Consider the following 25,898-nt stretch of genomic DNA (forward strand, 5'->3'; position numbering starts at 1 on the left):
TACCATTTGTAAAGTAGATGCCTTCTTTCTCATTTTCCCTGAAAAGCCTGGCAGGATCAACACCTGCTCAGTGATAACATTGAGTTGACCATAAAGCAGAACTGCCTTGGGCACATCTCCTAAAAAAACCCCAGTGTCATCGTGGAATAGTCAGGGTTGCACAGAACCTTAAAGGTCATCTAGCTCCAGCTCCCCTGTCATGGGCAGGGACACCTTCCACTAGGCCAGCCTAGTGGAAGAGCTCTACCCAGCCTGATATTGAAGACTTCTAGGGATGGGGCATCCACAGCTTCTGTGGGCAATTTGTTCCAGTGCCTGACCACCCTTACAGGAGAGAATTTCTTCCTAACATCTGATCTAAACCTACTCTCAGTTCAGCCATTCCCTCTTGTTCTGTCCCTACATACTGTTGTAATAGTCTCTCCCTTTTTCTTGTATTCTCCCTTCACATACTGGAAGGCCACAATTAACGTCACCCTGAAGCCTTCTCTTCTCCAGGCTGAATAATCCCAGTTCTCTCAGACCTCTTCTCATAGCAGAGGTGATCTGTCTCTCTGATCATTTTGGTGCCTCTTGTCTGGACTTGTTCCAACAGGTCCATGTCCTTCCTGTGCTGGGCACCCCAGAGCTGGACACAGCACTCCTGGTGGGGTCTCACCAGAGCAGAGCAAAGGGGCAGAATCCCCTCCCTCACCCTGCTGCCCACACTCTTTGGATGCAGCCCAGGGTATGATTGGCTTTCTGGGTCATGTCCAGCCTCTTGTCCACCAGCACCCCCAAGTCCTTCAGGGCTGGTCTCGATCTGCTCATTCCACAGCCTGTATTGATTCCGGGGGTTGCCCCCACCCTGGTGGAGCACCTTGAGCTTGGCCTTGTTAAACTGCATGCACCCTCTTCATTACACTGGGCACAGCGCTGGCCCCGGAGCACTGGGATTTGCTTCTGTGCCATTCACTACTGCCAAAGTGGTCAGTCTGGGTAGCCAGCACTCATGTTGGTCAGCAACAAAGATCAGTTTGTTGTGTGTGCACATGCATACAGATATCCATACACACGTGTAGTCAAATATCTAAATTCAGTCAAAAAGATGTAGTCGCTTCTAAAGGATTTCACCCATCGCCTGGGCTGAAGTCTGGGGAAGCTGAAAGTAGTATATGTCAGGTTTTCGCAAGCACAGTTCTTCTGAATTTGATGCTAATAAAATCCACAGGTTTCTTGCTTTGATCACCTCATGAAAATTTTGCAGTTATTTTTGAATAATTATACCTCCACTTACCCACTTTGTCTGCTTTGTTAAGTTTTTCTTTAGCTTTACAGGGATGTTTCAGTTGTGCCTGGAAAGTCTTAGATAGTCCTAAATCATTCAGCAATAGCGACTCTTCTAATTATTTGGGAGTAGTGATCATGGGTTTACTTATGCTACCTACTGACTTCTTGGCCTATGCCTTAGCACAGACTGCTTGGGGAAGACAGGAGTTGTGGGACTGGATTGTCATAGTGAGTGCACAAACCATGAGCCTTCTAAACAAGTCCTGTTGATTTATTAGGTAGAAAACTAACATCCCAGTCTTCATTTTCAAATAAAAAAGAGACATAATTCTCCCTTCTCAAATATTATAGATAGCTGAACGGAGGAGATTGGAGGAAGACTATGCAGCTCATAAGCTCATCTTGTTTATTGTTTTGGATACTCAAGTCCAAGAGAACATTTCCTTTTGGTGATTTATAGTGCCTTCACTGTGTTGGTATTTAAAGTCCTAATTTCACAAACTATGTTTCTTATTCTGATTTTACATAATGGTTTTTATCCTGGATTCTAGGCACTTAGAAGCTGGCATAAAGATTATGAATGTCCCAAGTCCTCTTGGGGTTGAAGCTCCAGAAGAATTTAAGCACAGAAAAGAAATGATGAAGCCAGTTGATGAAGTTTGCTGAATCTTATCATTGCATTGTGGCACTAAGAACCCTTGTGTGAAAGAAGTGATACTTGAACTAAAAAGTGAATTGAACTACCTGGTTACAAATAGCAATGAACATCTCTGAAGAAAAGCTGTTCATCAATGGAGAACTCTGAAGGGGCTGGGGAGGTCATGACTTAACCAAAAAATGCAGAAATGTTGAAACTGAAGGCCAGTCTTCTGTAAACAGAAGAAAAAAACAGGTTAAACCACTACTTGTGACAAGCTGTAAATGGACTGTAGCTGCTACTGAGTGTTATTCCTAGAGGGGAATTGACAGTTGGTTTCAAGTTAAATCTGTCTTCCTAATTTTCAAAGAATTAACCATCTCAAATGCCATGTATAAAAGCAAAAATGATATCTTGAAAACAGATTGTTCAAAGCTGGTGTGGATTGTACAGTGATCCTGGTTTCTGGACCTCATGCTCATGCTTCAAGTTGTGGCAATTGAAACAACTGTCTGTCCCGGACTCCCAAGTTATTTGTAACAAGATATAAAGACTTTTGTCTTGTACAGCTCTGGTATAAACAGTTATCTGCTGTACAACTTCTGTGCTGCTTTTTGTGTTATTGTGATGTTTTGCTAGCAAAAGAAATCTATTAGTTGTTACTTGTGTGTGAAGTATTTTGTCCATTAGTGTACTGATCTGAAATAGAGACCATTTTGAATTGCAAAAATAATCAGTTTGGAAACTGGATTCGTTTAGCAGAGTTCTCTTTCTGGGGGACTAATTGAACTAGAAGTTCTCAGAGTATCATTTCTTTGCTGTCGAGCTCAAATGAAAGTATGCACAGAGCATAGTTTTAGAATAGTTATCTGCTCATGAGGAGTTGATTCTGAAGGACTTGGGGGTTTTTCTGTTTTATGTGAGTTGTATGGTATTTTGCCTTCCTAGCAAATGCCGTGGATGTTCATATTTTAGACAAATTGTATTTCTAAATTTCTCATACTGTTTTTTCTGATATTTAAACTGCCCAAGATTTTGAAGTTTGTTCTTTCCTAATTTGCACTCTTATCTTTACTCACAGGACATGGAGGTGGTGTTGGGTGTTTTTGGGGGGTAGCTATTGGTTCAAGCGTCCTTCAGCTAATTTAATTTCTCTTGGTTTAAAATACCATCAAAGATTGAACTGCAAAACAGAACTTGCTAGCTGGCCCTGTAACATCAAGTGCTTGTAGTGAGTTAATAGTGCTTAGCCTGTGGGAATGGGTGGCATAAGATGTAGAGTTGTTTGATTGTAACTTTTTTTTAAAGCCCTTACCCTATGGAAATGGTAAGATAGCCTATCCCGCTGGTTTATTGCAGGGGAAAAAGCATAAGCAGCACTACTTAGGGAACAGTAGCCAGCTCATCGGGACTCTATCTGCATTTATACTGCCATTAGTTACAGTCATGACCCAAAAGTTGGTTTCTAGAAATTGCTAAGATAATTTTAAGATCCCATCCATTCCTCTTTTTTTGCCTTGCTTTGTATCTGATGCTTTTGTAAGTCACTTTGTCTTGCTAAACTTGTGGGAAGCTAAACCATAAAATGATGTCAATTTTCTGTTGATTTAGTGAGCTGAACTGCACGTAGCATCAGTGTGAACATAGGGTCATGTGAGCTTGGAAGTACTGTAGAGGGGAAGAAGGGATAAAGCCTGTTAGGCCAGCAGAGGCTGAAGAGCAGACTCTTCCCTTTTGGTATCAGTCAGCCAACAAGTTGACTCAAACATCTTATGAAACTTCACCCTGAGACTTTATTTCTCACCTAGAATAAAACTCAGTTGCTTTGCTATGTACTAATTAGTAATTTTAGTATGGAATAGTAGTGCTAACCCTGAATTGTCTGAAATCACAGGTGTTTAAGCATATAGTATCTTTTAAAAAAGCTTTTGACTTTTTTGTGTAAGTTCTTTTTGCTGGATTCTGGACTTCTTAATATGTGGTAGAAAATAGTTTTCTACCCTGTAGCAGCAGCTCTTTTCCAGAAGATTCAGCCAAAAATAGGACTCGTGCTTAGAAATGTGAAAACACATAAGATTTCTTTGCTCAAAGAGCTTGAAGATTAGTGCCAAGCAGAGTGGTGAGTTTGATATGGGAGCTGGAATGTAGAGGCATGAAACTCAAGCCACAGAATGCCCACTTGATGGAAAAAGCTTCTAAGCCCTGCTGAGCTGGGATGAGTTCAATCTACAGTTCAAGGAAAATATTCTGATACTCATTAGCAGTGGCCCAAGACACCCATATTTCTGCTGGGGTTACACATTTTATATAGGCTTGTGGCATGTGAATATGTTAAATAAATCAAGTTCTTTTGCATCAGAGGACAATGGCAGCATGTCTACTCTGGTCAGAGATGCAGACTAGCTGTTATAGTGTGTTATACTTCCATACAGCTTTCAGTTACCAAAAATTGGATTATCTGGATGGAACATTACTTGTGTGATGTGTTTAGACACAACTTTGGCAGGGTTATTTGTTGAGTCACAGTGCAGCCTCATTTTGCCTTTGGAAATAGTTCATAAGTTTCATGTAGGGCAGAACCATAAAGTTTATATTCTGCCAGATTCAAGTTGGCTACTTGAAGAGGTAGCAGAAATACCTCTGCACTGTATATATGCTTGGCAGAGAGAGTGCTGAAACGTATGACAGAAGCAGGGACTAGTACTGCACTGGAATTAAAAAGCTCATGACAATCCATGTTCACTTCTTGCAGAGTCATTGCAGAATACAGATCTGTGCTGCCAACTGTTTTTCCCCATAATACCTGTTGTTTTGGTCGGAGTTGGTCCCTTAGCCATGTTAAAGAATTTGTGCAAACAAAACTGTTCTGAAACAAGTTAAAGAACTACAAGAAAGATGAGCTCTTGTCTGAAGTTGACTTATGATGGCTGTTTGAAGTCCTCTGTCTTGATTTCTACTCATCCACACCTCATCTACTTCCCACCTTCACGTGTTTTTTACGAAGTGTTTGTCTTACTCATCCCTTCATCATGATTCCTATAGGGGGAGCATCATACCATCCTTACATTTCTTATTTTACGAACTGGTGAGCATGTTTAAAGTCTTGCTTAACTTTTCCTCTGGTTTGATATATCTTGGGCAAGATATTTCTCATGCTCATTTGTTGCTTAGGTTTCAGCAAGGCAGCTGTAAGAGGTTACATTCATTTTCAAGGAAAAATTCACACTGTAAGGACAAGTCTTTAGCAGAGAGGTTTCTCTGTAGTCCAGGAACCTTGGTTCATCATTCAGTTGCTGGAGCTATAAAGGGAGAAACTAGTCTCCCAGGTATTCATATCAGTATTAAGAAAATAATCCGTGACCCTGAAAGGGAACACTTGAGCCAGAGACATCTAGTAATCACTGAAGTACCATGTTCCTAACCTGTGTGTTCAGAATTTAAGTGGACTGAGTCAAAAATTGCATCTGCTAAGGAAATGGTAAATCACTATCAGATGTTTTAAGGAGGCATTACAGTCTAGTTTCTCTAGTTTTGCAGGCTCTAGGAAGACAACTTCTGAGCAACTGATGTGTCATGTTTTTTGCACCTTGACCTAAGTAGTTTTGTTTGATTTCTAATTTTAATCAAACTAGGCACATAACCATGATTCTGATTTTAATTGGCTTCACTTTCAGACTAGAGATCTTTCTTGCTCGCCTTCCAGTGTCCCGAATAAAAATGAAACATGTTTCAAGGTTTCAGAAAAGCTCACTCTTACGAAGGCAGTTCTTCAGTTTATCAGGCATTAGATATTTTAGTTTAAGCAGGAGGTTGTTGTATAGGAGTCAGAGTTAAGACCTATCAAATCCTGTCTTCTCAGTGATTAGAGTTGTGATGACTTAGAGTATGCATTTTGTACAGTCTTCGTTTTTTTCAGAGCAAAAGTTTATATTTGTATGAGTTTTTTCTTTGATACTTTTAGAATCCTAGAACAACCCAGATTGGAAATAACCTCAAAAGAATATCTAGTCCAACCTTTCATGGGCAGGGAAGCCTGGTTGAGGTTCTCTGGTGCCCTGTCCAGTTGCAACATGAAAATCTCCAGAGATGAGGACTCTGCTGGGTCCCTGCATTCCAGTTATTGATTGTTCTCACTCTAAAAACTATTTTTCTTATGTAAAGATGAAGCTTCCTGGTGCAGCTTGTGTCTGTTGCATCTTGTGCTCTCCATGTGGCTCATTATGAAGAGAGAGCCGCTGGCATTTTTGTAGCCACCTTTTAAGACTTTGCCATCCTTTAGTAATAGGGAGAAAGAGTAATCATTAGTTAAGATTCTGGTGTCTCTTATGAGCTCATACACTGATATCTGCAGTATCAAAAAAAACCAACTAGATGACATTTTCATTCATGGTTTTTCTTTTTTCATGAACGTATACTTTTCTGTTTTTCAAAGAATTTCTTAGCCGGAAGTGATAGATGTGAAATGCATTTCACTTCAGCCGATAGAAAAATACAAATTTTCCATATGAAAGATGTCATCAAGCCATTTTCACTATACACTATCTACAGGAAAAAAGTATCAGTTTTGTATCTTATATGGTCATCTAGCTGATCTCCTCTTTTTCCTCAGTGTTCTTTAAGAGTTCTGTGGTATCTATTAGATGCAACCCAAACCACTAAAAATTAATTTCAGAAGGCCTGATGTCTTGGAAACAGGTCTCTGGATAAGAAATGCAGGTACCCGGAGGGAAAATACAGCAATCTGAGAAGGGGTTGCTTTGTTTTGGATGTTGGTGTAGGGCTTATCTCCTTGACATGTGATTGTCTTCTCAATTGCACATACAACAACGTGTATGTCGGTTGTGTATCAAGTTAGAAGCAATGCATATCTATACTGTTAGCATAGAACCAAGTGCATCATGATCTTTCTTTGTTTGTGGATGTCCTGAAACTTAAAACAGACGCTTACCTTTTCAAAATACCTGCTACTTTCTTTGACTATAATTCTGTGGTTGCCTAATTTGGCATATTTGTAGTAGTCCATGAAAATTATAGTACTTATGAAAACTTCTGCTGCAGCTGTGTCTTATTTTGCAATCCACGGTGGTTTAGCTGGATATCAGAGTGCGCTTGCTTAGTCCTCTAGGACAAAAGGGAATTAAGAGACAAAAGCTAGAGCTCACTTTCGGCTAAGTTCATAAGAAATGGAATATTAATACAATAAATGAGGCACTCTCCAAAACAGTGCAGTAGAAGGCCTGGATAGGAAAATGACCAGAAAGTGTTGTCATCTCCATCCACAACTGTATGTACTTTCTGGTAAGCTGGAGACTGAAGCTTCTGGGCTCTAGTTGCTGGACAATGCTGTGGATAGTCCAGAGACTCAAAAGCAGGCAAGAATGGAAATAAAAACAGTCTACTTCCTTCTGTGTATTTATTGTAGCTTTGCATGGTTTTTAGGGATGATAAAGGAATATAAATGAAATATTTAATGAAATAGAAGACTTAAGACAGTCACCTTTTTTAGTTTCAGGGTCTTGTTTCAGGGATTTGTCCTGATCCTCTAAGAGCTGATAGACCTAAAAGACTATTTTGTCTTTTTACTTTGAGAACTATTTTGATTGGAAACTGAGCAGTGTAATAGCAGGCAGTGACCTCATGCTCTTACCACATCATTAATCAATATTCTAAAATCAGTTTTACAACAGCTATAGTAAATATGAATCACTTGGGTGCAGTGAACAGTTGGCCACACTCCAAGCATTGCTTTTTCTATCCAGGAGTTCTGTTCTAGCCAACTAATAGCTCATCTAGGGACACAGCTGTGTTCAACTTGTGGTCCAGGGATAAGTGTCTTGCATAAAGGAAAACTGAAATTTGGCTGGTTGGGTTTGTTTATTTTGAAATTTATTTATTAAGCAATGCAAACAAAAAGCCCCAAAGAATCAAATCACAAACCTAACCGTAGATCATACTAGGTCACTTAAACAGCTGGCTTTTCTTTGACCATAAGATCACCTTTGGTTTTATGCTTTGATGTATTTGTGATGTGTTTCATTACAGCAACATATGCTTGGATGTTTTATAATCAGCTGTAAATCCATTGGTGAAATTAATCCTGTCTCTAATACCAGGAGGTGGCTGCCCGCATCACACCATGTCTGTGGTATCAAATAGGAAATAAAAGATTGTTCGTGACCTAGACAATACTTTGCATGGATGTTAGCAGTTGTATTTAAGAACGTTTTATTATTCCTTTTTTTATAGGAGATGTATGATGAACAGAAAGAATTTAATAAATTGTAACGAACAGTGAACATTGTAAGGAGTTTTTTATATTCAGGATGAATAAAGTAAAAGGTGTGTGTGTGGTTTTTGATATGTTGCAGGAACCACAGTATGCATTACTACAAAACTGAGAAATCAGGTTTTTATGTGATCTTGCGTTGCTAGATTGGCTGTGAAACTCTCAATACTTTAGTGAAGTTGATTGAAAAAATTTAATCTTTGTGGTAATCTGTAAGTGGCCTGTAGTGCCATCATTGAAATGCCACTGATGAGCATTTAATTGATCAAGCATTGTTCTTCCTCTGCAGAAGCTTCAGTATGAGGCGGGGTGGATGGCGGAAACGAGCTGCCGATGGCGATGGATGGGGAATATGGGTATGTTCAAAACCTAGTGGCTTTTAACAGGTAGTTGGCACTGTGGTTAAAAAGGGGTTACAGATTTGTTTTACATGCTAAGAGGATGCTATAAATGAAACCCTTTTGCTTTACTTGAAAATACATAATTAAGTTTGAAAGAAATTTTTTAATTACCAGGTTTTGAAGTCTGTGTTTACAATAATCACTAAATTTCGTTATTAATAAGTGCAGATCCTTGAATAGTTTTAAATCACCATTTAAAAAATAAACTATTTATGGTTATCTCCACCACTTTCTGTAGTTGGACAAACAATAACTGAGGCACCTAATTTACATCAATGTTTAGAATACTACTGTCCCAAGTATATTTAAGAACTGAAAATATATGGAACCACATTGTTTTGTTAGGCAATGACCCACCAATTTATCACCCAAATTTGCATAATCCCATTTTTTCTTCTTCTTTCTTTTTATTCTCCAAGAGTTTTTATATATGTAGAATCTTTTATATATATAAAATCTTCTCCTATAAGAAGAAGATTAAGGATTAGGAAATAAATTCTGCCATGTTGATAACATGGTGCAGTTATCTTGTAGATACAAGTTTATGGTGGAGCATTTGCTATTTTTCATTTGAAAAATGAATGTCTTTTGTGTCAACCAAATACAGTTTGGAGGAATGTTCCTTACCTTTCCAGTCTTATAACTGACCAGTTTCTGTATATAAACATTAGGAAATAGGATTGGCATCATGGGTTGTGTTTTGTTTTAATTTAAAAACTAGGGTGGGTACATGTCAGCAAAAGTTAAGAAATTGGAGGAGCAGTTCCGGTCAGATTCAGCCATACAACAGCAGAGGGATGGTAATTCATCAAGTATCTTTAGCGGAGTCGCCATCTACGTCAATGGCTTGACAGGTGAGCCTTTATTTTTTTTAAGGATCTGTATTGTGTTGTTCTCATGTTTACCATCCTGAGTGGAAGTAACTGCAAAACACATGAATTTGCAGCTAAGTAAATATATGACAATTACTGTATATGTTTTGTATATTCCATTGTTTTTCATGATTAAGGTTTTCAATAAAAAAATCTGATTTACATTAGGAATATAAATATTGCTTTACTGTATCATTTACATAACATGACTTGTTGAAATAGGAGTAGATCTTTCCATGTTTCTGTGATCTTATTATTTGAAATGAAGCCTTTTCATTTCCTCCATCCTCCTACACTTATTAAATTTTTAATTTTTTCAAATTAGTGATGGTTAGATTGTATGCCTTAAATTTGCATTTGGGAGACTATGTCAAAGTTTTCTTGCTCAGAATGATATAATGTGTGAGACAGAACCTACTGATTGTGGAAGGAGGAGCAAGAGGTAAGACATTTATCTATTGTAGGGGCCATCTGTGATGGACTGATAGTGCATGTTAGCTGGAGTAAGGTTTTTAATCTACCATGCTTATGTTCCTGCTTCTTATTTCTGTAAAGCAGCTTAATAATTGTTTGGAAGCTCCCCAGAAGCCTTATTCAGGGATCTCTGCCAGGAATGTTATGAATATTATGTAACTGATGCACAGAGCTTCTGTGGGATAGATTAGTGCTGGTTTAAGCACAGGGCTCAAATGGATTGAAAAAGTTAATGTGGATATGTTAAACCATTAATACATCTGGATTGGTTGTTTAATGCAGGCATTTTCTTTAGTGAAAATCCAACCTTTGTGTATTCTTCAAATGGCTAGTCCCTTAAAAGAGCTCTAGAAGATGGTTGTCCAAAAGGCTGGAGTAGGAAAGGTAACACTTGGAGAAAGTGTGTGCTATTTTTAGTTAAAAGTTAGAGAAATAATGAAATGTTAGACATATTTTGAGAGTTGACAGGAATTGTAACTGTATCTTTGAAAAAATTTTTCCTTATTCTTGTATTGTTCAACTTCTTTTAAAAATACATCTTGTGCTAGATTCACTATTCAAACATTGTGTTAGTGTTGACCCAAATCTTTTCGTGCCTGTGTGACCCCACTGCAAACATTTTCCATGGCTAACAGTTCTTTTCTTTTTTTTCCCCACCTCTGCTTGCAAAATAAGTACTCTTTTTAAAATGATTGAGGAAATCAGAACAGTTGTTGGTTTTTAAGGTATTCTTTCTTCCCTGTAACAACTCAAGAATAACCTGATAAGGAAGGAGTGAGTTAACTGCTTCAGTACATCAGAAATTACATAGTAGGAGTTCTGTTGGAGTAGGAGTGCTGTTGCTAAACCCTTTTGATATTAATTATTTTCTGATGCTTCTGGGTATAAACTCTTCTCCTGAACTCTGGTGAAAAGATAATCTAATTTTGTATTATGTTGATGTAAAGCATTTTTTGATATACTTTAACATTACTTGAGTATTTTTTCCTGCTTTCTGCCATACATATTGTGGGAAGCTCCTCTAAAGCAAGTAGAATGTTTGCATTTTGAATTAGTGTTTTCAAAACTACCGTTTTCTGCATTTTTTTGCAAGATGTTTTTCTGATTTGTTCTTTAAAGAACTTGTAAGTTTTTTTCCCAGAGTGGTTTGCACTCTTTCTGACCATGGCATCATATTTATCAATTAAAGTTACTTTTCTCACTGTGTTTGCTGACACTAAACAGGAATATTCCTGGTTTTAATTTTATAGATCCCTCAGCTGATGAATTAAGACGGCTGATGATGTTACATGGAGGCCAATACCATGTATACTATTCCAGATCAAAAACAACTCACATTATTGCCACCAATCTTCCAAATGCCAAAATAAAAGAATTGAAAGGAGAAAAAGTAGTTCGACCAGAGTGGATCGTGGAGAGGTAAGTTTACGGCTGCTGCATTTGGAAATTTCCCCTTTTGAGGGAAAAGAAACCAAGAAAAATCTGGAGAGGAAAAAAGTTAAAGATTGCATTTTGAGATTGTGGTTTAGCCTAAAATTATTAAGTCGTAGAAGAGCTGAGCAGAAATACCACTGTTACACTGAAGATTTGCTTCATAGGGATTGCCCTTTAAGAAACTTCATCAAGAACATTCAGAAAGTCTCAAGCATATTAGGAAACTGAACATTACCCTGTTAATTTCATTTAATATCTAACCAATTGACCAGACTTCATCTCAGGATGTTAAATAACTACTATTAACAATAACTACTACTAAATTTCCTCTCCTGTTGTGTGTTTTGCATGAGTTTCATGTCATCTGTATATAAAGAAAGATGTCAATTGAAGTGTTCACATAAAATTGGAACTAACCCATCTAAACATTTATTGCGTTGTGACTTTGTAAAAAAATAATAAAAACTAAAGGAAAAAAAGTCTACATTTTATTTACAAAATATTTATGTTCTTTGGTTTCTCCATGCCCTGGAATATATAGAATCCACTGAAGTTGTCCTTGATAAAGACAATAGCCAAGCTCAGAGCAGTTAATGTGGCTTGCGTCTCTCTTCTTCCATCTGAGGAACTCACAGGAAATAGGACAGGCAGGAACATGTTCTAGAAATTATCCTGCCAGTGTCATGCCATTCTTAAGTAGCCTCTTTCCTAGATAACCAGCGGAAGCAGGCAAGGAACTGTTCTGCAATGCATGTGTAAAATCTTATTTGCAGTTTGCTAGTTTTCAGTCCTTTGTATTCACCTGTTTCATACAGTGTATCTTTATGGTTAATTTTTAAACTTTAGTTAGACATTTTAAGTTACTCAGTTTGAAAAAGACTTCAGATAGCTTTTTTTTTTTTTTTCCCCAACACTTTTAGGGCCTCACCCCTGTGTTTAAGGACTTGGAAAACTGATGGCAAGTGTGGTTTTATTAGGAAGATGTGACTGTTTTTTATTGGTGCTGTTAGAGCTTGCTATGATTTTGACCAGATTGGAAAGATCAATTTGTGTACATTCAGTAGAGACTTGACAGAACCTGATATATCAAATCTCCTAAAATTTTTATTCTGGTGTCTTGTATTCAGATTCTGCCTTATGGCTCTGGAAGGTTATACTGAAGAATAAGTCAGAAGAACCAAGTATAGACAGATAGATGAGTTTGAGCACAAGGAAATGGGGGAATTCACTGTCTCAACAGAACAGAGTTCATATCACAATCTGAAATAGAAGCTAATTTCACAACCATGTCTTTTTGTTTCCCTTCTTCTCAACAGTATTAAAGAATAGTCATTGATTAAATAATCCTTCTCTGTATATGGAATACCAAATTATGTTCTCAGTAGATCAGTTGGTGAAAATTAGTGTAGTAGATGTAGAGTTTCCGATTTCATAGAATTGGAAGGGACCTTAAAGATAATCTAGTTCCAACCTCCTTGCCATGGACTAGGTCACCTTCCACTAGACCTTGGATGAAGTTGCTCAAAGCCTCATCCATTCAAGGATGGGGCATCCACAGCTTCTCTGAGCAATCTGTTCCAGTGCCTCACGATCCTCACAGTAAAGACTTTCTTTCTAATACCTGATCAAATCCTACCCTCTGTCAGCTTCAAGCTATTCCCCCTTGTCCTGTCACTACATAGTCTTGTAAAGAGCCTCTCTGCAGTTCTCTTGTAGGCAATATGATGGGTTTGCAATTTTTTCAGTTTGGTTAAGAATCTACCGTAAAACGTTGCTGTCACAAACTGCTGGTAAAACAGTGTTGTTAGATCTTTGGTCTTGTCACCCAAGATTCCAAAATGAGGAAGTTGTTTGTCTGTGGAGCTTTGATTTGTTTCTCATGTGCATATATTATGATTTAGTCCTTAATTACATGATCACATGCCATCTTTTTTTCACTGTGGCACCTGCCACATTCTCTGCACAGAAAAGATTGAGTTCAGGTTGCAGACTGCTAATACAGTGACATGGCTTTTCCTTTTGTCTCCTGTTCCTTACTTATTGCATGTGACTTGAATTCTTTGCTGGTAATGAAATGAATAATTAATTCCTGTCTTTTATTGGTGCTTATCACTATAGCATCTGTCTGCTTTGCAAAGATTAATGAATGTAACATAGCACCATAACAATGACTATTATTTAATTTTTTGAGAGCCAACCAAAGGACTTTGAGGTAAAACACCAGAAATGTTCATCATTTGGAATATGCCATGGAAACTATATAAGATTCTGCAGTTACTTGCACAAGGATAGTAAGGCATGTGAAGAACTTCACTGCTGCATTAAAGACTTTGCATATTCTGAACTGTGGTTTAAAGTCAGATTCCTATAAACCTGTTGTTAAATGGAAGTAGCTCTAGAATTTTCGTTTAGTTAGCATCCCATAGAGATCTTCTGTAACAGTAGTTGCAAAATCCAGTGTTGCAGAGTAATAGTGTGGTTGCTGTAGTGACAAATCATTCTTTCTGCATGCCCCTTATTGTGTGTTTTTGCTACCTCTCCATGTTTGCAACAAATGAAGAGGATTACAGGCAGGCCTCCTTCCTAAGTCAGTATTCCTTTATTTGAAAATACATTCCTTTATTTAAAAAATACACCATTACATCATACTACCATTATGTAGCATGGAAAGGTTGTTGTGCACTGAAAGCCAAATTCAGATGATCTGAGAGCTTGACTTCCAAGTTTGACTATTCTTTTAACATTCTTTGACATTTATAATCACTTTTCAGAAACTGAGGGTAACTAACATGAGGTACCAGTATTTGTAGATTCTTTACTTTGATTTTCAAATTAGGTGAATATTTTTCCTAATGAACTGTGTTCTAATACAAATATGAAGAAAATAGTTTAAAATAATTTTTAAAAAGACCTATTCTGGTATGACACCTAGTTTTCTGATGAGGATTTCAAATGCAAAAGAGCGGAGTAGATATCATTTGCTATGACTACAGTAGCTCTTTTGACACAGTCCCCTGTTGCATTATTGAAGATAAATTGGGGAGATAGGAATTGGATAGTAGGCTGCTGGCTGAGGGATGTAAGTTCTGGCCCAACTGCCTCCATCATCACAGTGGTTAGCAGTTCAGAGTCAAACTAGCAAGTAGCCACAAGGGGCATTTCTGAAGGGTTTATACTGGGGCAGACGCAGTTTATGTCTTCACTAACAGCATGGACATTGGTGATACAGTGGAAAGTAGCTTCAGCAAGTTTGTGGATGATTTAGAAGGCAACAGTTGGTATACTATAGAGAAGGTCTGTCCTTTGGAGAGCATCAACAGACTGTAGGAATGAGATGGCAGAAACTTGATGAAATTCAACAAAGCAAAATGCAGAGTTGTGAACACAAGACAGAATTAGTTCCATGCAACCAGACAGTTTAGGGATTCACTGGCAGGGACACACCCTTGTAATCCACCAGGACCCTCAAGTCTTACCCTAAAAGATAACTGTGAAGCTGCAGTTGTCCTTGTGGAGACAAAGGCTAACAGCTATGGCTGCATTAGCCAAGACCATGGTCCAGATCAAGGCAAGTTATGCTTCCAATTTGATCAATACTTCTGAAGTTAAATCTGGAGTTGTGTGTCAGATTTTGGGCTTTTCCGTAAGAGAAGGACTGACAACGGCAGTGTTCAGTTCAGAGGAGTACCACCAGTATGAGCATGTGATATATAAGAAGAGACTGAGGAAGCTGGTTCAGTTCTGCTTGCAGAGGGGACTAGGATGGGGTCTAATTGTTATCTTTCATTACCTCTATGGAGGTTACAAAGGACGTGGAGCCAGATTTTTCTTCAAGATGTACAGTAAGAGGACAAGAGGCAGTAGTCACAAGTTGCAGCAAAGAAAAGTTTGACTATAAGAAAAAGATTTTTCATAGTTAATAGAGAGTAAGCAGTGAAATAGGTGCCTAGAGAGGGTTGTAGAATTTCTCCCTTTGGAGATACTCAAAATTTTTGTGGACTTTTAGTCCTGGGCAACCTCATCTGACTTTAAAGATAATGCTTTGATCAGTGTTTGGACTAGAGACCTCCAGAGGTCCTTTCAAAACCTTTTTTTAAAAATGATTATGAGTTCTGTGACACAGGGAAGGTAAAATGGGTAAAGATGTTGAATGGTGCATCTTAACTAGAATTCCGATTGCCGCGTGTTAATGCAGTTTGGGAAAAAACAACTGTTTGTTTATCTAGTAATGCAGCTACTCCAGTAGCTAAAACTGTGATACGGACAAATTCTTAAATAAATGTGGGTTTGTTTAATCATCTTGAAATTGTAGCAATTACTCTGAAATATTACCAAGTCGGTTCTGCACCTATGTTCACATGGCCTTTTGAGAAACAGTCAAGTCAGGCATTGTAAAAATTCAGCTGCTGCATTACCACTTTGTGTATAAGAAAGCTTTGGAAATGTCCCAGGTGTATTTTTAACTCTGTTTGGCAGTGTGTAATACAAATAATGTTCCTTTATGAATTATATATATTAATGTATCAAACAATATTTAATGGATATATTTTTGGGATTGATTTGCTATTCCATTTCCATAGAAACCTTACCAGGTGTATATATATATGCTTAACTAGTTTTAATTTAGCTAATTGGGAAATGTGATCTTCTACTATATTCTCTCTAATTGCAGCCAGAAAGCTCCCAAAGGCTTTTGTTCTACTGTCCAGATCCCTTGATAGTAGTACAGATTCGAGCAAGAGAAAGCATTCAGATGCTGAAAAACACTGAGCTAAATTATCTTTAAAATCTGACTCCAGTTCTATCTTCAAAACTAAATGCTAATACTAATGTGCTTTGATATGGGAGAGGTTCCTCTGCTGGAAGAAGTCCCAGTGTCTCTGAGCCAGTGTTCATTATGAAGAATTGTATACAAAGAAGAGGTGAAGTGTAGGCTTGGAAGGCTATCTCTGCTGCCAGCAACAGGTGTTGGGGTGGAGAGATTAAATCATCCTGGGGTGTATTTTTGAGACTATTTCACTGACAAGTGTGTGGCTTCCCTAAGGAATTTAGCAGTTACTCAAGTATAATTGCAGTTTCAGTGGAAGATGAAAAAGAAGAGGGAGATAGACTGGAACACAGTAGGAATAACTGGAATGATTGCTGTAGATATTTGTGGTAGGTCTGTTTGGAAATTATTCTTTTGTTTAGCTTGCCTCAGTGAATTTTTTACAAGAAGAGGTATTTAGCCTTGTGGAATGGAAAAAGTAGTTAATTTTTAACAGTGAACCACATCCTAGCTGACCTCTTTCAAATTCTACCCTAATTTGTTCCATGATAAAGATCTCAGTCACTATTGTTCAGGTAGAACAACCTGGACCACTAAGCAAGGGTTTTCTGACTGTTTTGTTTAAATTAAATATTTGGGGTTTGTGTGTGTCAGTTGGAAAGACAAATGGATGTAGAACTACTGACCAGCACATCTTTGCAAATACCTTTTGTTGTACCAGTCACCACATCACAAATTACTTATCAGTTCAATCCAGTTAAGGGTGAGAAAGGGGTTGTGGAAGGCACTGCAAGTACAAATAAGGGGGTTCTTTTAGCATAGGAGGTTGGGATTTCTTTAAAATTTCTTAAGCAGTAACCTGGTTTTTCTTATTTTTTTTTCAGCATTAAAGCTGGGCGTCTCCTTTCGCACATTCCGTATCAGCTTTACACCAAGCAGTCAGGTGTTCAGAAAGGTCTCAACTTTAACAGCATACGCAAACCTGAAGATGCTGTGCCAGGTCCAAGCAATACAGCTAAAGATCTCAACAGGGTGTAAGTGTTTCTGATTTTGTAATGCAGATGCTCATCATTCACCCATAATGAGTTTGCATTTGTAAATAGCATTTTTAAAGCTCATTTCAGCTTTGTAAGAGGCAAGCTCTGAGGTGCTGAAATTCAAAAGTAAGGTATTGTTGTGTTGCGCTAAATAGTTTAATTAGTTGTTTTGCACTGGGTGATTGGAAATTTGCACAGAGTAGTCTTTATATTGCACTGAATAGCTTATGTTATATCACGTCGTTTGTTATCCCTTTCCCCCATCACATGGTTTTTCCCTCACCCACCCCAGTACCCCTGGCGGCCTCTTCCTGATGAAGAGACACTCCCCTCGCCACTCCTCACTGGTATCCCATTGGCTGTGGACCTCTTCCTCTGTCCCCATTCTCCCGGGGTATAAAAGTTCCCTGCTACCAGGGAAAGCCCTCTTCTCTCCCACGGGTTTGTCCACATCCTGTATCTCTTGGAATACAGAGAGAACATTTCCTACGTGGAGAAGAGCGCTTCTCAATCTTTTACTTTTGTCTGTGAATTATTGTGTGGGCAAGGGTCTATAGCTAGCCGGACCCCAACAGCCTGGCAGAAACCACGATAATTCAAGGTATAGCTGTATAAATAGTTGAGGAAAGAACTCTGTTACCTTGACTCCAAGCCTTGTCTCTAGTCTTTGGACCACAGTTTGTTTGATAATACGACCTAGGAGTCCTAGGATGTAACACATCTGTATGGAAGCAACAGACATGCATTAAAGGATTCTGATAGGTCACACTGAAAAGTGAGTCTTTATTTCAAAAATAAAAAGCTGGTGACTGCTTTTGCTAGAGGTGCCTAGGAATGAATATAAATGCATACTAGTTGTTAATCTCTTTCTTTAGCCTCTTAAAAAAAAAGGAAGTCACTGCATACATTATGTATGCTAACACCAAGGTTTAAGTCATGCTTGAGAGAGGAGATGGGTTGAAAAATGAAATTACAATATGAAAAAGTATCCTAAGACACCTAAGACCTTGAGAGGAGACTTGAAGAGAAACCACCTGTAAAACTTTTTGACTGGCAGAGGAATTGGAATTTGGAAAGAAACACTCCACCTGAACTCTTCTAGATTTTTTTTTAATAAGAAAGTTCCTGCATATTTTTCAGAAATACATATTTGTTTTTTATAGGCAAGAATAATAACATTATAAAACTTTTGAGGTTGGAAAATATACCTGGATGTTATCTGGTTCAACACTACTGCTCTAGCAGGGCCAAGGATACTGTGCAAGATACTATACTTTCTGATTTGTACTGGGTGATCTGAGTTCTTCCACAGTCTGCTGATTTTATTACAATCCAGTCATGCATAATGCTGAGGAGACTTCACCACATGAGTGGGATTTGTCTACACTTAGGAAAATAAAACCAGTCTCAAAAAATTAATATCTTAAGCAGTATTTCATACCATATTTTAAACAATGAGTAGTACAATCATCATCACCTCTTACTATTGCATTGTTGAAGATTTTTTAAATGAGAAGAATATTCAGACTTCCCAAAATGTCAATGTGGTCTGAAAAACATTACTTTAAAAGCCTGCCTATCCACTAAGTATGTGCCACTTAATATACCATTTTCAACCACACAACTCTTCAAAAACACTATCTTTACTGCAATTTATATTTGGATAATCTTAACCAAATTGTTTTCATGCTTAATTGAGTTTCTGGTTTCCGTAGTGTACTGAATAGCTAATTTTTCCCCACCTTTTTTTGTGTACTTAAATTGCTGGCTTTGGGAGCTGGGAGCGATGGTTGGGTTTGTTGGGTTTTTGCAGCAGATCAAGAGTGTGTAGAACTCTTGAAGACTTTGGTTTTCATTTCCAGAGTTAATTTTTTGAATGGAAGCTTTGTCTTTGTGCTAGTGTGCTCATGGCAGAATACTTTGGTTTATATGCTTAAAAGCTGAAAATTAGTTTGTTTCTGGTTTTTATCAAAGCTAAGTGATTTCTAGAGCTTGAACAGATTTTTTCATTATGAAAAAATAAAATGGATCTAACATTAACCTAAAATAATTTCCTAAAAAAATAGTTCTCTGTGTATACTTTCTTGTTTCTTTTTGTTTGTTTATAACTAGTTAAGGAGCTGTCCTTGATAAAAGGAAAGCTCCTTCTGGTGGTTTGTGTACTCCTGCAACATTCATGCTGTGTGTGGCAGTACAGTTCTGTTAACAAACAAATAGTTACTGTAATTCAGTGGGAGACTGCCTGCCAGATTAAAGGCCTTGGAAATAGCTTTTCTAATGTGAGCATGGTCACTCCCATGTAAACTCCTAGTTAATATTACATGAAGTCTGTAAAATCTTTGGTATGGCATTATATTTTGTGCTGTTGAGAGGATGTGGCTCAGAATTTGAGATAATTGTCTTGGGAATGTAACTGAAGTATAAACTGAGAACCGTTAAGAAGAAAAAGCTTGAAATTACATGTAAATGTGCCTTTATTTATAAAAGATATGGTATTTAATTATTATATCTGTTTCAGAAATCATATTAAAAAGTACGAAATGGAAAATGAAATCACACCCAATGGAATAAACAGCTGGAATGAGGAAGAGGAAGAAGAAAGTGTCGATTTTGGATTTACAGAGCTGGAGGAGATTCTTCCCATACGGAAACAAAACGGGATTCAATCTCATAAAGACAGCACTGCCCTTTTTAATGGACACACACACGCTTCTACCAGTGCCTTAAAGACACAGGATTGCTTGGTGCCCTCCAGCAACGGTGTTGCAGGCAGGTTGTCTCCAGGCCCTGTGCAGGAGGAGGGGAAGACTGACAAAGGCATGGTTGACTTTAGAGACTGCACAATGCAGCAGTTGCAGCAAAGCAACAAAAATACAGACTTTTCATGGAGTCCACACAGGACTATGAGTAACTCATCCTCATCTTCATTTTTGCACAGTAATGCTAAAATAAATGGTGCTCACCACTCAACTGTTCAGGGGCCTTCAAGCACAAAAAGCACTTCTGGACCTGCTCCTAGCAAGGCAGCTTCCTTACCTGTGTCCAAACCTTCAGATTGTAGTTTTATTTCTGATTTTTATTCACATTCAAGACTGCATCATATATCAACGTGGAAGTGTGAATTGACAGAGTTTGTCAACAGCCTGCAGAGAAAAAACAGCGGTGTCTTTCCAGGAAGGGAAAAAATTAAAAAATGGAAAACAGGCAGGTCTGCACTTAAAACTGACACAGGTAGATACTTGTTTAAGAAGGTTTATGTTAAGAAGATGCCTTATGTCTTCATACATTAAATGTCCAAATGAGACTACATAGTTTAGTATTGAGTATTCATGTTATAGTCAGACTATCTGGAAAAACTTGATGACTTTGATGCAGTGAACACTAATGGATGCAAGTGCTTTTGGCTTTGTTGGGTTTTTCAAACTTAAAATGTTACTTAGTGTGATGCTCTGGTCTATATTCAATTCTTCCTTGTAGAAGTAGTATTTCTGACTTTACCAAGATTCATGGATTCATAAGGGAGAAAAATACTATGTATATCTAATACACAAATCTGTAGTTGCTGTGTGAAAATCTGCAGGGGGAAAAAAGAGAAGAAAAAAATCCTTACTGTTCAGCATGAGCATTTAAAAGATGAGTAACATTTGGATGTGAGTTAAAACCTAAATTTTTTTGTTAGTTAGAGTTTTATATAGCTCTGCGTCTGTTAAAGTGGATAGTAGTGTCATAAGAGACTTTTAAACCTGGCTTGAAGACAAATATTTAATGTAATTGCATCAAGGGCCAAAGTGAAAAAATGTAGAATTCATTAGAATCAAAGTGTTACAGATAAAATACTTTGCATCTTTAGAATCTCTTGTTTACAGTCTTTTTAAATTAAAAAGTTAGCTCTGTACCATTAAAGAGATTCTGAGTCCTGTGCTGTAAAATTATTCACTTGTAATCATATGAAAATATGCTTGAGAAATTGCTACATCAAAAAAATTGTTAGATAATAAATTTACTAATTCTGTGTTTGTGTTAGGACACCCCAGTTACCAAACGTGTTAGCTTATGAACTACTTAATGTGTATTTTTAAATCAAAATGTGGTATAAGCTAATATATTTTTATTTTCTCTTTGATTTGGCCTAGAGTATTCAAATAGTTAATGCCTGTGATTCAGTTGACAAGTAGCAGCTCCTTAACTTGATGGCTTGATTTGTAAATATGCCCATTATAAGACAGTCCTTATTTTTCCAATGAGCTCAGAATGTAAATTATTAAAACCAAGAGGATATTTTTCTCATTATTCAGTAATTAACTCAGATGTTAAGTGGAACAGTTCACTTGATGTATTGAAGTATTTTTTCACTGTTACACTTTATGCATTGTTCAAGGTAAATTTTTTTTTGTTTGATATTGCCACTTTTGGTAGGTCAGCAACACAGACATGCAGACTTGACCTTGCAGAAAGCATTTCTAGTGTTTTAGGCACGTACGATTTTCAGTGAGGAGTTACCTTGCTCATCTTCGCTGAATGCTTGCCTGCGCCTAAGTACAGCAGTGACAAAATCCAGTTGCATGGGACTTTCAAAACTAATTGTGGTGTGTTTCATGAATAATAATAACAGTTCATAGTGCAGCTAAACTTACATTATTATCTTTTGAAGCAGCCTTCTGATTGTTGAACAAAAAGGAGTAAAATTCTCTTCTGATTCAGTGTTAACGTAGCACGAGTAAGATCCAGTGCCAACAACATGCATTAATCTCCTTGGATTTGGGGAACTTTGTTAGGGTAAAAGGTGGTAATTATAAGAAAATAAAAAACAGAAACCCTTAAGTTAATTCATTGTTTAGGCTGTTTGTCTACTGCTATGTTTACCTTTCTCAGCGTAAATACCTTCTTGGTGAGAGGAAGCAAAAATATTTATTGTTTAGAGGTGGTAAAAACTTGATAATAGACCTTGATGTATTACCGAATAGACCTGTGAGTAGTACCGAAGTGTGTAAATTAGGGTTCAAGTTTTCTATTGGTGTATCTTCATACTAGGTAATGTGTCTGTTGCGAGCTCAGCCAAGCCACAGAGCTGTATAATGCACGTGGATATGGATTGCTTCTTTGTGTCTGTGGCTATCCGAAATAGACCAGATCTCAAAGGTCAGTATTTTAAGTCTGTGTGTTACAGTTTACTCAGTTAAGCCTTTAAAAAAACAAACTTGCACAGTTATAAAATTAATTTGGTGTATTAATCTTTTTTCTTGCATCTTCGGTACTTAGGCCATGCAACTTTCATATTCCTGTTTATTTTCTCACAATCCAAAACCAAGTGAAGAGAGAACTGGAATTCTCCTTGCTATTTCCTTTCAGTATCTAAAAGTAAGAAGACAGAAGTTAAATCTGTAGTAACTATTCTCTGTGACATGGTACATAAACTTACTCAGATTTTAATCTACCATATTAAAAATTGGAAATCAAATTTCAGTTATACTAGAAGTCGGGTATGGGCACTGTCTATTAAAAGAAAAAGAGATAAATTAAAGAAAATGGGATCACCTAATATTCTTCCTGAAGTACTTTAAGCAGCTTTGTTTAGCTAGAAAAGTGGAAAGGTCAAGGCTGAGAATTAATTGTCTCTACCTGATCCATATTTTTCAAGAGAGGTTTGCTTCTCCTTTCCTTTCCTCTCTAAGCTATTACACATGAGATATTAGACCTGGAGGATTCAGGAATAATTCAGTTGGCATTTAGAAGTCTGAGTTGTGTGATCATCCTTAAGACACAGGAGAGTTAGTGGAGCACCTTAGCAAACTTTGGTGGGTTTGTTTTCTACAAGTGTACCACCATTCAGCAGTGGAGATGTTAGTTCTGTGCAGACAATGAACTTCAGGGGTGCACAAGTTTGAAGACCTGTTGCAGTGGTGGCCATCTCACATTCCAGCTATCACAGACCTTGGGAAAAGAGTAAGATGCATATGTGGTTTCATTGCTCTCTTCTGTCCAAAGACAGGAGCAGCTGTATCAAAGATTCTTCTGCTATGTTTGGTTCTTTAAAACTTGATTTCCTGCCAAGTTTCAAATTCCATTACTGGAACACAAAGAATGTAGGACTTTTCTGCAAATGCTTTTTCTGTTCCACAGAAGTTTGCCAGACTTTTCAGTGCATAAATTAGCTTGCTTTGGAAACACCATGAAAGTGTTGATATTGCAGAAAAGTCAAAAGTTTACTAAAAATTTTGGTTTGCACAGTTAAATTAAGTGGAACTAAGTGTTTTGGTATGTGTTTATTTTTCTGTGTATATTTTTTTGGTGTGTGTATATTTACTTAAGCTAATAAACATGTTAAGGTATTTAAAATCAGTCCAGTGCTTGCTGTATCTTAAACTAATGAATGATTAGGTTACTGGTGACATTTCACAGCTTCCATTTATATTTTTTATTAAAGACAATCTAGTATTAGCTGTATTCTCACTTGAGAAAAGCTTTTCTTCTTTAATGTGACTGCAGTTAAGACACATTCATTGCTTGAAAGAATTAATAGAAAGTAAACTAAAAATCCTTATGATCTTATCCTAATTGTGCTTTTATTGAAATGTAAGCTATTATAGGTGTTGACCTATAAGTATATGCATTTTTTCTCCACAGGAAAGCCAGTAGCTGTTACTAGTAACAGAGGTACAGGGAAGGCACTGCTGCGCCCTGGTGCAAACCCCCAGCTTGAACAGCAATATTACCAGAAAAAGCTATTGAATGGCAAAGCAGGTACAGATAAGTCTGTATGTATGTGTGTTTTTAACTGTTGTTATGGAAGACTTTTTCTTTAAAATTATTCAGAAAGTGTACCATGGATAAATTTATTTCTTTCATGTGGGAGATTTCAGAAAATAAATACTTTTGGACAGCACAGTGCTCAGTAATAGCAGGACACTGTGGCTTCTTCTTAATTAGCTTTGCTCAGTATGGGTAAATTATTTTAGAGTAATTTTAGGTTTTACTCACTTTCTTGAGGTTGAGTGTAAGATAGAATGTTAGTAGTTATTTAAAATCAAAAACAACAAGGTTGTCCAGGATCACTTTTTTTCTCAGGAAGTCATGTATAGCATATTATGCAAAATAAGTTTTCGAAGTCTACTACAGAGGTTTTTTTTCTGTAAAAGTAGTAACAATAGCACATGGCCAGTGAGAAACTGATTGTTTGAAGCTGGCTTTTTGAGTTTCATCTGTAGAATATCTCTGTATAGGGAGTAATTTGGGTGGTCCATAGAGTATTTTAGGTCTCTGGAAAGTCTGTGCAATTTTCATGGATTCTGTTCATTCAATATTTTGTTTTTTGAAAACCAGGTTGTCTGTTGTAGTTTGAGAATACCATACTCGCCTGCAATAATTTAGAAATGAGTTATTTTCTGTGTCCTCAAGTAGTAGTGTACTAATATATACCAAAGTTTTATTAATAGGTTTTATTGTACTGCCTGAACTTTATTTTTGCTAAACATTGGCAACTTAAGCAGCCAGTAACAGTCTTATTTAATCATCTAGAAGCATAGTTCTTGCCACAAAGTTGTTAAAAAGTGCATATACAAGGGGTAGTTGCTATTGAAGTTTAGTTTTGACTTGGAAGTTGAGTTTCTCCTTTGCCCTGTTACATATGCAGTTTTTACCAAATTCGTGGTCCTAAGTACTGTTGTTATAAAGTTTACACCTCGGTGTTTTATTTTGGTGAGACAAGATAAGGCAGGTTGTTCTTCCATGTTTGTTTATGAAACATTAGTACTTTGGAAATTGGCAGGTTGTTGGGGGTTTTTGAAGACATTTATAGAACCAAGGTATTACTGATGCTATTTCATTTGTCTTTTTTGCTGTAGTTTAAGAAGACTTCAAAACTGAGGTAGAATATATGTTTGTGGAACGCATAAGCTTTTAAGGACTTTTCAGTATGCTCCAGACAGAGATAGCTGTGGTCTTTATGGAGTTGGTTTTTCTGTAGTAGAGCTTGTGTATGAAGTATTTATTGGTAGTTCAGTTTATACAGTGACTTGTTAACTTTTATTAGGGCCTTGAACTGGATAAGGATGTGACTGTACAACTGAGTGGTTTGGAGAGTTGAATTACAGTTTAGCTGATACCTAGCATGTTCTTTTGATTCACAAATTCAGTAGTATCTCTTGTGCTGTATTGATTGCTTAAGTGTACAGCAGCTTTCAACCTTATTGTATAACAAGCTCAGTTTCTTACTGTGGCAGCTTTTTTCTGGATATCACACATTCATTTCTTTAACTTCAGCATCCAGTCTCAACTGGCTTGCATGCAGGCAGGCAGCTAGCTCTTTCTTTCTTGACACTTAGGCTGATTGTGCAGCCTATTGTTTTGGTGAAAGGATGTTTTCCAAACACTCTTTTTATAGTCTCTGTTTCATTAGCTGCAGTTCATAATATTTTTGAATCTCTGTTTATTTTATCTCCATGTGCAATCATTTTGCCAATTAAAAAAACCTCAAACCTGTTGTTTCTGCTTGCTTTTTCTCAGGATTTGTCTTCCTTTTTGGGTAATGAAATTATAGTTAGTTATGGTCTTAGATGTAAAGGTGGAATTGCTGATTAGGCTTCTCAGACATCACAGTATCTTAGAAAGTGACACACTTCACAGCATGTGTTTAATTGTGCCAGAGGGAAATACAGTGCAGTAGGCACAAGCATTACATGCAGAAATGCTTTTACAAAAATGTCAAAAATATGGAATAGTAC

The 25,898-nt window shown here is 37.2% G+C and overlaps 1 protein-coding gene across 5 annotated transcripts in view; it reads left to right on the forward strand.

Moving 5' to 3' along the window:
• Positions 1 to 25,898, forward strand: part of REV1 (REV1 DNA directed polymerase) — a 57,368-nt gene that overhangs the window by 5,233 nt on the left and 26,237 nt on the right. For 3 of the 5 annotated variants that reach the window (XR_005955226.1, XM_041468371.1, XM_041468369.1), the window contains exons 2-8: positions 8,482 to 8,548; positions 9,315 to 9,447; positions 11,190 to 11,358; positions 17,026 to 17,175; positions 19,697 to 20,409; positions 22,210 to 22,317; positions 23,803 to 23,919. Coding sequence is in view for 3 of the 5 variants with exons in the window: in XM_041468371.1 (XP_041324305.1) it covers positions 8,492 to 8,548; positions 9,315 to 9,447; positions 11,190 to 11,358; positions 17,026 to 17,175; positions 19,697 to 20,409; positions 22,210 to 22,317; positions 23,803 to 23,919 (1,447 nt within the window). In the remaining 2 variants the exon portion in view is untranslated. The other 2 variants (XM_041468370.1, XM_041468374.1) reach the window with 2 other exon arrangements.

The sequence above is a fragment of the Pyrgilauda ruficollis genome, unplaced genomic scaffold (genome assembly GCF_017590135.1).
Source record: "Pyrgilauda ruficollis isolate IOZ18807 unplaced genomic scaffold, ASM1759013v1 scaffold22, whole genome shotgun sequence".
Taxonomy (NCBI): Eukaryota; Metazoa; Chordata; class Aves; order Passeriformes; family Passeridae; genus Pyrgilauda; species Pyrgilauda ruficollis.